The sequence below is a fragment of the Acanthisitta chloris genome, unplaced genomic scaffold (genome assembly GCF_000695815.1).
Source record: "Acanthisitta chloris isolate BGI_N310 unplaced genomic scaffold, ASM69581v1 scaffold450, whole genome shotgun sequence".
Taxonomy (NCBI): Eukaryota; Metazoa; Chordata; class Aves; order Passeriformes; family Acanthisittidae; genus Acanthisitta; species Acanthisitta chloris.
The window spans coordinates 54365-67811 of NW_008651989.1; the positions used below are offsets into that span (position 1 = coordinate 54365).

General features: G+C 38.6%; 1 protein-coding gene across 1 annotated transcript; it reads right to left on the reverse strand.

Moving 5' to 3' along the window:
• Positions 1-388: 388 nt before the first annotated feature.
• RPP40 (ribonuclease P/MRP 40kDa subunit) lies at positions 389-11971 on the reverse strand (the record flags this gene model as incomplete). The annotated part of the gene is made up of 7 exons (XM_009075214.1): positions 389-606; positions 1862-1996; positions 2503-2701; positions 5981-6106; positions 7526-7621; positions 10557-10625; positions 11827-11971. Coding segments are annotated over 7 exons (969 nt in total), but the record flags the coding sequence as incomplete, so codon positions are not given.
• Between the last annotated feature and the right edge of the window lie 1476 nt (positions 11972-13447).

Here is a 13447-nt window from a genome sequence, read left to right on the forward strand (position 1 = left end):
ATCTCCCTGTGTATATTTGCTAGTATGTAGGCTGAAATATCTTAAACATGAAGGTTTTACAGATCTTCAGTGTAAAGAAATAAAACACTAAATCCCAAAATGTGCTTTCCTAGCAAACATTTTAGCAAGCAATCTGTAAAACTAGCTTTCAAATTCCAAATTTGCTCCTGGAGAAATGGACCACCTACAGTCAATTCCTGAGCACTTAAACTCTCAAAAATGTAACTTCTTCTTAAAGCTGGAATTGTGAAGTTTTTCAAAAGGCACAGTATGACAGTGATGAAACAAAAATCCATTCCTTCCATTGGCTACAAATAACAAAACCACATGCAGACTCTTAGTACTTAATCTGTTACATGATTACTTTTATAAAAAATATTTTATTAGGTTCTTCTGTGGACGTAGCTTTATGGAGGACAATCATCATGAGTCCCTACAGCCATCTGAAGCCAGTAGTCCAGATTTCTAAAAATGACAAAGTTGTACAAGTTCTCTCCTCCTTTGTGGAAACCATGTTCACTCTCTCTCCAGGAAACAGGGCTGTCTGCAAAGCCATGCACAGTTAAAGTCAGCCAATATGCCAGTTTTGGCTCATCAAAATAGCAACTGCAAGCAAGAAGACAAAGTAATCAACAATTATAATGGAATAGGCAGCAAATTCAAGTATAAAGTTTTGTAAAAAGAAAAAATTAAAGACACACTTTAGTGAAAATTTATTAACAGTTAAAAAAGACTCTCTTCAGCACATGATAAATAAAATGAAAAGAAAATAGTCTATCAGAATACATTCTTAAATGAAATGAGACTGACTACTGTTCCTACCATACTTTTAGACATGGCAAACCTGCAAGTTATAGCAATTAGAAAAAGTTCTAAGTTTTAAGGTAGCAGTTACGAATCTCCCACAGCACCCACTGTCTTTGAGAAAATAGAACATTTAATGAGAACAATTGCTATCAGGGCAAAACAGACATTGAAGGAAGCAACATAGTCAGGCTATGCTTGACACAAATACTTTTACCACCAGAAAGGAAATAGATTATAGGTAATCAAAGCCAGTCATTATCCACTGCTCTTATGCAGAGAATAAAATCCAAGGAAATTTGTTTTCCAGCCCTAGCCTAGGGAGGCTTTCTGCAGGAGATTTGAAAATTTTTGAAAGAACAAGTCATATTCCAGATAAAACAACAGCAATACTGTCACAGGTCACTGCTACAATCATCAGCAACCAGGTGCTTCAAGCATTGTCTCACACGTGGAGCAAGGAGCTTCCTAAACTTGCTACCAGTAGCACTAATGTAGAATACAACAGATTGCACACACATCCATGACACACCAGTATCATGTAGTTTGGTGTTGAATTAGAACTGCAGCTACCCCATGCATCACTGTCCAGTGTCCTGTGTTACAATACTTGATTCAAAAAAACCTCACTATAAAATATTTTACTGTAATGCTGTAATAACCTTGAAGTACACTGATAGTCTTTTTTGGTCTCATAAAGGGATTTCAATTATATTTTCCATCACTAGTTAAAAGTACTAGATCAGACATATTTCAGGGCACCTGATTTCCATAGACAGGGGAAATTTTAAAAATGTAGGAGCTCAATACAGTCACAGTTTCTCAGAAACTCATATAAAAAACAAAGTCATGACCAGAATACAGGGCAGGCATTTTCTGATTTGAAGCATCCATATTGAAGTCCAGCTTCTGGCTCATTTTCTAACTAAAAAAAAGTCTTCATTTTATATATTTTGCTATTTACCTCCAACAGCACTACTGAGAAGTACTTAAAAATTATTTCAAAAAAGTGTTAAAAGTACAAGTGTTCTAGCAATGTGCTCCTGTCAGCCCTTACCATAGCTGCTCCAATAACTGAATTATCTTCTCAGGAATTATAAATCCTGTGATTGTGCACAAAAAAGCTTTGTCCACCACTGTGTTGGGCTCAGGACAGCAATAGGTTGATAAGAAGCTAGATGATTTGTTGTCACTGAAAAAAACCAAAACAACAAAGCAACTAAAATACACATACTTTCAGTATTCTATAGGAAGTCTTAGTAATCAAAACTTGTACCAAACAAGTAGTATCTATGAATATAATCTAAATTAATGCCAAACCAACTAATGACCAAGCAATGTTAATAACAAAAGATCTCATGGTGCTGTGGGTTAAGCCTAGTAAGCACTAAACACCACTACTGCAACACCTAAAACATCCCCATGTTATCAACACTCTTGGTCACAAATCCAAAACACAGCACCACACAAGGTATGATGAAGAAAACTAACTCTATCCCAGCCAAAACCAGTACACATGGGTACCTTTAAAAGCAGGGGTAAGTCATTCAAGACTTAGAACAAATGCTTAACTGCACAACAGATTTCTGAGTTATAGAAATGTATCTGTCTCAATTGTTATTCAGCTGTTCCTTAAAATAAATTGTGGCTTTCCTTACTTAAAATGTATTTAAAGATGAAACAACTTCAAACACTTACAAGCTAACCTGGTTGCAGACAGCCCCCAGCCATTCAAAGAGTTCCTCTGTACTGCAGAACTCCTCCTGCTTTCCTTCCAGGTTGGTACTTCGTAACACTGGACACTGCAAGTTCCTTAATGTGCTGAATGTTACTTTTGGCTTCAGGGCCTTTATTTGGTTTTTTGAAAAGTGTGACATCAATGTTGATCCTTCTGCACCTTAGCAACACAGTACCACAAACAGCTGTTACAAAACTACTGAACAAAAGGAGCATTGAATACATGAAACCTTTGCATATGTATACAAAATTGGAGCATAAAACTTCTTGCACGTTGTCATCTTTGGCAAAAGCCATATAATATTCAGCCTCCTTATCTCCTTGGAAATAAAAATTAGTACAAGATTCAGCAACTCAGTATAGCTCAGTACATTTACTATTAAACTAGCAAGTATAGATTTGCCAATAGAATATTCAAGCAGGATTAACTGGTTAAGTAATAAAATCAACTCATTAGAAAGAGTAACTCAAGAGTATTCCTGAAAAGGAACACAAGAAACAGAGCACGAATGTCATCCCAGAACACCATTTTCCCTGAGTAATGAAAAAGTGAGCAGGTGACTACAGGTTTAAGAACAGATTTATCAGTGATGTCAAGAGGAATTCTAGGATAGTCTGGAGCACAGAGACTTAGAAGAAAGACAGGGTAAAGAAAACATTGATAAGTCTTCAAATGCAGTACAGCTGTAGGACTTAAATGTACCTTGATGGACGTGTGGAAAGTACTAATAAGTGACCCAAACCAGCAGGTAAAATTCTAAAATCCTAACCCAGACTAAAAAATTAACATAACTTGTGGAAAGTACTAATAAGTGATCCAAACCAGCAGGTAAAATTCTAAAATACTAACCCAGACTAAAAAATTAACATAACCTAAGCAAGCATATTGTAAATTCAGAGATATTAACCAACTTGCTTTTGAAGCTGTAAGATAATTGACATGGAATCAATTCTGCTAAACTTCAAATTCCAGACACTGTGTGCTATTTTCACAAAGTCACAACAGGTCTCTAGGAGACCAAGAAACAATACCTTATTCATGAGAAGTATGAAGTGCAGAACAACATTTAAATACCACAGAAAAGGCATGTATGAACAGAGGGCAATCAAGAACAGGATACAGTTCACTGCAGAATACAATACCTAAGACTTGCTACCAGGAAATATGGAATGCCTAAGCTCCATCAGCCATATCTCTCTCATCATGGACAATCATTTGGGGGAGTAGAAAAAGGAGGGTTAAAATTATCGTTTTTAGTCATCCTTCAAAAAAAGGCGGGCCAAGAACCAAAAAGCACAGCTACAAAGCTAGGCAGTGGTTGAATTCTTAATTTAGTATTTTTATATAGATAAATCTAAGTCTGAAGAGTGCCAGAGCAGAACTTAAGCCTGTACTTCCTCTTGGCATTTTTTAGACTAACATGTTCAAAGAATATATAATATTGACCTAGAATTCTTAGTAAAATATGAAAAAACCCCATACATTTTACATGCCTGCTGCAAGGGAGCCTCAGCTAGAGCCCTAACTTCAGGAAATCTCAAAGACTACAGTCAGAACTCCAACAGAATGATTCCTCTAGCTACAGCATAGCTTTCCATGTCAACAACAACCAGGCACATTGTCAAAGCTTTCTGGATGCCAGTGAATTTCATTCAATAAACATGTAAAGCTGTCACAAAAATTACAGCAATGGAAAAGAAAAGATTGTTTTGCCTCTGTCATTAAAGATGTGAGACATTCCATATTCCCTTTTTCTGATCCTCTTGGTGCCAAAACCACTAAGTGGGAAAAACAGGTATGAAAACAAAAAATCCTGCAGCGCTGGCCACAGCAAGAAACACCAGTTACCAGCAGGAAGGCTGAAAGTAGAATGCTCACAGAGGACATGGATTCTCTTCACAAAATACAGCCCTGTTTTCCCCTTCCAGCAGAATCTACAGTGTCTCATGTCTATTAATAAAAATCTATAGAAGTTTTATTTTTGTCAGTACTAAGGCACTAATAGTCTTTCACGTGTTATGAGCAGAAGACTTTTGCACAGAAAGACATTCAGATTTAACTCCATATTCAGGAAATGATTGACCTGACCTGTTTGGGGGATGTAAGAAAGTGAGGAAAAGAAACGGTGTCCTTCCTGAATGCTAACATGGTCAGCAACAAACATAAGAAACATACCAGCCCTAGAGGCATTTTCCTCTCTGCCCAGGGTCAGTAAATCCAAGCAAGCTGAACAAGAAAATCTGCTACCTTAGTTGGATTCATGTCACCATTTATGGTAGCAACAGCCTTCACTGTGACTCTTTCCAAAAGACTACAAGGATGGGAATTGCAAGCCTTTAAACAATTTCTGTATGACAAACAAGGAAGGATCCTTGTCATATGATTAGTACTTAAAAGGTGTGAGGGGGAACATGAAGGACTAAAGTGAAACATGGGACACTCCTAAAGGAGCTTGTAAAGCAGCTTTCATTTCTCAGATCAGTTAACCTCCTCTGAAACTTGGTCATAAGAGCCAGGAAAAATGAGTACTGTAAAGAGCAGATGGGAAAGCATTCTCAGGGACCTTTCTAATATCCCTCCTCACTAGTGTGGAGGCTCAAAGCAGAGCAACACTAAAAGCTACACTAAAAGCTACACATCTGTGATGAGGAAAACCTGTTTTGACAGTACAAACTCTAGCACTTTTCATCAATTCTATGCAAATATTATATATCCCTACATACAGCCTGTTCTGAGGTAATGCAAACAACTGAGGACTTGGAAAAATGACCTCCAAAGGAAAAACAAGACAAGTCCCAGGGGGAAAATATGTTATTAGAAAACAGTAGATAAACAAATACTAGAAGATGATTTTAAACAATACAGTTTCTTATAACAACTTCTTACTTGGCTCCAAACTCAGACAAGTGCTTGAGAATAAAGTGATAAAACAGCAGACTGTGTATGTATCGGAGCACATGGCACACGACACAAATAGGGAATCTGTATGTGTTCTATAGCTACTGATGAAATTAAAGTTCCCCATCTCGAGTATGTAACCAGATATGTAACTTAATGTGTATTAGTTATAAAACCTCACAAAATGCATATTAATAATGGTTATGTATGTCACAAATTTGTAAAGAAGAGGCAGCATCATCAAATAGGCAAAGTGATGCCAGAAAGCCTGGGCAACATAGAGAAAAGGAAATGAAGCAACTAATCTATCTCCTATGAATCACTGTTGTGTTCCTGAACTGAAATGTTCTGCTATGTAGGAAGTACCACACACCTCCCAAACAAATAAACAAAATACACAAAAAGTTTCACCCAAACACATTTTAATCTAATTTTTCCCTCCATTAAAACTGCATTTGTACAATCACTACAGAAGAACAGTAAACTAAAAATATTTGGACTTTATGTCAGTTAAATTCTAGCTTTACATTTACTTATTACCTGTACTATACCAAGCCATTAGGAAGTCAAATTCTAAAGGTTTCTTTTCTTTCAAGGCCCAAAGCACTCTGCTGTGTTTCTTGCTCTCAGGGTGAAAGCCAGCATCAGTCAAGTCAATAGTGATAACTGCAGAAAACATACAAAAGCAATTGATACTCAACTGGAATAAATTTTAATAATAAACTCAATAAGAAATAGAAGAACACGAAAAACACAAAGAACATTAACCTTCCTCTTCACATATACAGCATCTTGAAAGAACATGAAAAACACAAAGAACATCGACCTTCCTCTTCACATATACAGCATCTTTACAAAGGTTTTGACTATGCAAATACAACTCCACATTATGTAAATAAATATTCACCTCCTGCTGTCCTTATTTGGATATATTTGGAACAGCCTTCTAGGGACAGGAGGGACAGATTCCATTTGAAGTGGCACTGGCAGAGGTCCCTAAGCATGAAAAACACAAAGAACATCGACCTTCCTCTTCACATATACAGCATCTTTACAAAGGTTTTGACTATGCAAATACAACTCCACATTATGTAAATAAATATTCACCTCCTGCTGTCCTTATTTGGATATATTTGGAACAGCCTTCTAGGGACAGGAGGGACAGATTCCATTTGAAGTGGCACTGGCAGAGGTCCCTAAGCAGTGCCTTACAAATATCTTGCTAACTAGGTAAGCTACTAGCAGTAAAAATGCGCTAGAATTTCTAACAACCAAAGCTGTGACACTTTCTCAGCAGGGCTTTTTTTTTCCTAGGTGGTTAAAAGTTACATTTATTTTTCAACTGATACATTTTAACTGACAAACTAAATGGTAATACAATATCCCATTTTGCCAAAATACTATAGATAACAAGTTTCCCCTTCTGAAGTATTTAGGTAACTACCTATCAACCGCTGCAAGTTCCAATACATTTGAGACAGCATAGTGTTCATGTTGGGGCTTTTTTATTTACTAAAATGACAAATTATCAAAGAGCCTCCCTCAAGATATCTCCTCTGCAGCTGTTAAAAAATCACAACATTTTCCCAGTACTTGGTATATGGAGATTCTCATTTTAAATGTGTCAATGTAGTACAATTCTCCCTTTCAAGCAAGCAGTCTTGGGTGAGGCTCTTCACAGGATTGTTTTTTTCTGGTATAGTGTACAAATTGGAAGCACGACCTTAATTAGCTGAGTATTTTCTGATTTCAATCAAAAGGCATAGATACTATGCACAGCATGCAAAAATTCTTGAGTCCTACATCATTTCAGTATAAACAACAAAATGAAAAACCCAGAAATTAAAAATTATAAAGAGTACTGAAAAGATCACATATTTGTTTCCTTATAGCTGCTTTATTATTAGGGGAAAAAAAGGTACTTTTGCTCTTCAGGCTGTCCTTGTTTTGCATCTGGAAAAATATGACCTAGACAGTAACTAATTTTAAGAAAAGCAAAGTTTCAACATTGCTGGTTCAACAGCCTAACAAGGTGCTTCACAGACAGAACTGAAAATAAGCACTGTTAACAAAAATAATACTTACTATATCTCATTGCTTTTTTGCCAGAATACCGAGAAGGGTGACCCTGCAGTCCAAGTTCCTCATAAGTATCCTTATCCACTGATAGAATTAACTTTCCTATAAACAAAACAAACTTTAATAGAAATAATCTTGTACTTGGTTGCCTTTGAAGTCTTCTGAGAACCATATACCTCTTACAATGCTAGCTTTGGATCAATGGCATTACTAACGTAATGCAGACTCCTTAGTTCCAGTTAAATGGATTACCATGTTAATCCTTACAAAAAAGGTTATAACTCATAAAATCACAGAATATTCAGAGCTGGAGGTGACCCAAAAGGATCATCAAGTCCAACTCCTGGCCCTGCATAGGACCATCCCAAGAATCACACCACATGCCTGAGAGTGATGTCTTGAACTCTGTCACGGTTGATGCTGTGATCATTTCCCTGGGGAGCTGTTCCACTGCCTAAACACTCTCTGGGTGAAGCACCTTTTTCTAATATCTAACCTAAACCTCCCCTGACACATCCTCAGGCCATTCCCTCAGGTCCTGTCACTAGGTTCCCAGAAAAAAGAGATTGGTGCCTGCCCCCTTGCTTCCCCTCATGAGGAAGCTGTAAACTGCTATAAGGTCTTCCCTCAGACTCCTCTTCCCAAGGCTGAACAAGCCAAGTGACATTAGCTGCTCCTTGTATGGCTTCCCCTCTAAGCCCTTCACCATCTTCATTGTCCTCCTTTGGATGCTCTCTAACAGCTTTATATCTCTCTTATATTGTGGTGTCCAAAACTGCATACAGCACTTGGAGTGAGGCCACACCAGTGCAGAGCAGAGTGGGATAATCACCTTCCTCGACCAGCTGGCAATGCTTTGTGTGATGTACCCGGGGACACAGTTGGCCCTCCTGGCTGCCAGGGCACACTGCTGACTCATATTCAACTTGCCATCAACAAGGACCCCCAGGTCCCTTTCTGCAGTACTGCTTTCCAGCATCTCATTCCACAGCCAGGGTTGCCCCATCTCAGGTGCAGAATCCAGCACTTGCTCTTGTTCAGCTTCGTACAGTTGGTGATTGCCCACCCCTCTAATTTAACAAGATCTCTTTGCAGGTCCTCTCTGCTTTCAAGGGAGTCAACAGCTCGTCCCAATTTTATATCATCTGCAAACATAATTAGCAGCCCTTCAAGTCCTTTATGAAGCTGTTGAAGAGCACTGGGCCTAGGATGGAGCCCTGCAGAACCCACTAGTGACCTGTTGCCAGCCTGATGTACTCCCATTTGCTATAACCCTTTGTGCCCAACCCCTGAGCCAGCTGCTCACCCATCGCACAATGTGTTTATCCAGCTGTGTGATGGACATTTTGCTCAGAAGGATACTGTGAGAGACTGCATGAAAAGTTTTGCTGAAATCCAAAAAGATTACATCAACTGGCTTCCCTTGATCAACTATGTGAGTTACCTTGTCATAAAAGGAAATCAGATTTGACAAGCAGGACTTACCCCTCGTGAAGCCATGTTGGCTGTGACCAATGACTGCCTTGTACTTCGGGTATTCTTCAATACCTCCCAGAATAATCTTTTCCATGGACTTACCAGGCACTGAAGTGAGACTAACAGGCCTATAGTTACCAGGGTCATCCTTCTTGCCCTTTCTGAAAACTGGCACAACATTATCCAGCTTCCAGTCAACTGGGGCCTCGCCAGATTCCCAAGACTGTTCAAAAATCATTGAGAGAGGCCTCACAATGACATCAGCCAGCTCTTTAAGTATTCTTGGATGAATACCATCAGGCCCCATAGATTTACAGGGATCCAGCTGGAGCAGCAGATCTCAATTACTCTTTTTTTATCACAGGTCTTATGAACTAGAATAAGAAAAGTGTAATATTATTCCTGAGATAGTCATCTTTTTTTTACAGTACTACTCAGTTCATTGTCTCAATCTTTCCTCCACTTGTCCCCTAGTCCTTGCTGTGTCATTAGCTGAGGACTACATTACCCTAGAGCCTGATTTAGTAAACATTCACACACACTCTGCTCAACTAAATAAGCAAAAGCAGTTCCTCCAACTCCAGTGGGACTACTCAGATGGAGTAAACTGTGCTTGTTAGCGATGAGCAGGTATGTGCTGGAACAACTCCACTTCTGTGTTCATAAACCAAATCTGGCAGCTGCTGCTTTGGTACAGAATTTCACACCACAACTCTCTACTACAGTCTTTGGGTTCTACTGTACAACTAACAGTATAATACAGAAGAACAAGTAAGGCTGATGATGATTTCAGATAGTGGTATCACCAGGAACTGTAACAGTCTCTGCACTGTGCACAGCTTGTAACACCTGTATCATACAAACTCAGTTGCTATAAAATATCCATTTTGCTAGCACTGTGCTAACAGATCTGTGAAATTCTTCTGAAGAATCTGAATTTACACATGCCCTGATAGGCATCTGTCATATAACAGCACCTTGGGCTAGAGGGCTGAGAGGCCAATTCATATTTCTATTATATTTGATACACAATTAAACAGAAAAAATACAATGTATTTGAAGCCCCAAACAGCTTCATTTTCTCTACATGTAAAATGCCATCTGTGATGTGGGAAGTTTTGTGATCATAAAACTGTGATGCCACTGAAACAAACTTTTAACATGTTACACAATTCTCAAGGAATCACAGACACATCATGGAATAATAGAATGGTTTGGAAGGGACCTTAAAGATCATATAGTTCCAACACCCCCTGCCATGGGTAAGGACACCTTCCAGTAAATCTGGTTGTGACTGTTGTTGAAGCATTGACAATCTGACTACACGTGAAGCTGATTTTTAAAAAAATTTCCTTTAGATGAAATAAATAATTCAATAACATGAATGAAGGACAAAGTTAAATAAGCATTTTTCCAATTCAAACATATTTCCAATGAAGTTGGCAAGTACAGTAAGCATTATTTTCCAGTTTACATACTTTCAAATTTAAACAAAACAAACCAACCAACAACCCAGACCACAATCAATACATATGACAAAAACCAAAACAAAAGCACATACCATTTGGTAGCAGAGCTGCAGTATTGTCTTGATCAATTTTTGTCTTATAGGTAAGTGCATAGCAGGAACCTTTAACAGTAAAGCAGAAAACTGTGAGATTACAGAGTCTCTAAAGACAGACATGACAATATAAAAAATTCACCTCAAGATAACCAAACATTGCAAATACCATTTGAATCACTCTAAGCCTTTGTGTTTCTGTCAAGTAACTTTATTCTACATTCTCAAGCAAAATAGCATTATTCCTTTTAGAAACCTTGGACTGGCAATATTTTAAAGGACCTGTAATACAGACATTAACAATACGCCCCAATATGAAAATGCCCCAATATGAAAATTTCATTCCACCTGTGACTCTTCCCACTCAGCATATGGAAACCCCAATCTTCTTTCAGACACATTTCTATTACCAGTTCACACAAGGACAAGATGGAAGAAGTTCACATTACTAAACATATTTTGCAGCATTATCTGCCACTAACCAATTTTGGTCACAAAGTGTCAGACCCTGTGAACTCTGCATACAAATGTTATTGCTTCCATAAAACACATTAATGAGATCAAAGGAAATAAGAAAAGAGTCCTGCATTCAGCAAGTAAATTCTCCTCTTTCACCTACATGTTCTCTGTTCTCCTCTCTTTTCCCTGTACAGTTTTTTTTCCCCTCCCTGGCTGTCAGCTGAAGGATACAATAGCTGTCATAAGCCAAAGAAGAAGCCCTGCCAGATGAAAACAGCATGGTCTGTGTATGCAACAGCAAGTTGGCTGGGCAGAGCCTGTATCTTTCTTCACATCCTCTTTGCTCTTACTGTGTGAGGATCATTTGCTGCAGCTCCATTAGCAAAAAAAAGAAAAAATAAGGAAGCATATTTTGAATTTTGCCTGCTGTGGAACACAGTTAACACCACCCTGAGTTGAAGTATGAAGGAATGAGAAAGGGAGAAGGGAGCCAATGTCTAAAGAAATCTGCATAAAAATGATGTGTAGAAGAACAAGTGTGAGGATACACGGAAGCCAGAGAATTAAGATGGAATAGGGAGAAATTAATAAAGAACAATCATAGGAGTTTTTGATCTAATGGGTGTAAACAAATTTTGACACATCACAAAGCAGAAAAAGCAGCAAATAAAGAAATTAATGCAGAATTTTCTTACTACTTTTCCTTCCTTTCCTTTAAAATACTTTTCAGAATAAATAATACATGGATTTTACCATGCTATGAAAAAAAGACACTATTACTCTGTGTGTCACATTCTGATTTCCTTCTTACCTTTCTTTACAAATGCATCAATGAATTCGTGAGCGACCAATTCATGAAGGGCTAAATTCCTCACCAGGTAGTACTCTCCAATATCTGCAATTGTGCTTTTCAGCACTTCAGGTAGTATGCCACAGTCCGGGATCAAAAAAGACACCTATTAGGAATATATTTGTAATGTAAGTCCTGTCCTCAAATCTGTTCTCAAAAAACCCAACTAAACCAGAAATACAAAACAAACCTCTGCTTTTCAAAGACAACAGTATATTATACCAAAATGAGATGAAACAATGTAATACCAAGTTATCATCTTCAAAAATGTATCAATTTGCATGAAGTCTGTAGGTGCACCAAATAAATTATTTGGTTTGGGGTTCTACTTGCATTTTATATGCTACACAACAGCATTTGATGTGTTACATAAAGATGTGACTTTACAGAGCCTGAGTTAACAGGAGATCTTGTTTCACATCATTATACATTTAGCTTGATGTCACACTGGAACAGCTCCTTCAGCCCTTGTTGCACTACTTGTTCAAGCAGCTGTAACCAAAAACATAGGCTAAGCATTTACATGATCTTAGTGGGAAAGCAAAGGCTGAAGTAGAATATAAGCTAGTTTTTGAATTAATGTTTTGGAGATGAGAAGAGTGAACAGACCTTCAGAACAAAACTTGAAGGTGAGATTACAATTTTCAAATAAAAGACACGAGGTGTACCCTAAGCTACAACTCCTATATCAGACTTCTAATTTAATGCAGGAATCTGCTTTTCCAAAAGGGATCAGCACTCAGCTTTTCTTACTAAACTCAGCATTCATTCCTTTGGTACAACTGCCTACCTTTAATTTGCTTTTTATCTAAAACCTCTCCTGTATGTGTTCCATAGATCATGAGAATCTCCCTTAAGTCCAGAAAAAAACAAGGTTACTTGGCAAGCACCAAGCTTCTCAAGCAGCATAAAGGTCTGCCCCCTTGCTCCTCCCTCCACCCTTCAAAATACTCCTTTCCCAAACCTCTTAGTGAACAGGTATGTGTTTTCCTTGGCAAGCATGCGAGAGGATGGACAGGCAGTGGGCTGCCTGCCACACCAGCAGAAACCTTTCTCACTAGCTGCTGGAAAACTGAAAAACGCTGTTTCTCCCTCCATCCTTCAAAATACTTCCTTCCTTTGGTGAAAAGGTACGTATCTCCCCTGGCACAGAGAGAGAAGGACTGACCTTATCGCCCTCTACAACTATGTGAAAGGAGGTTGGAGTCAGGTGGGGGTTGGTCTCTTCTCCCAGGCAACCAGCAGTGGGACAAGAGGGCACAGACTCAAGCTCTGCCAGGGGAGGTTTAGGTTGGATATTAGGAAGAGATTTTTTTATGGAGAGAGTAATCAGGCATTGGAATGGGCTGCCCGGGGAGGTGGTGGATTCACCATCCCTGGAGGTTTTCAAGCTGAGACTGGATGTGGCACTTAGTGCCATGGTCTAGTAACGACAGTAGGGTTGGACTCGATGATCTATGAGGTCTCTTCCAACCCGGTTGATTCTATGATTCTGTGACCGGCCCGGGCTGCCTGCCACGCCAGTGAAAACCTTTCTCATTACCGCCGGAAAACACTGCTCAGGAGCACACGGATGCTCCGG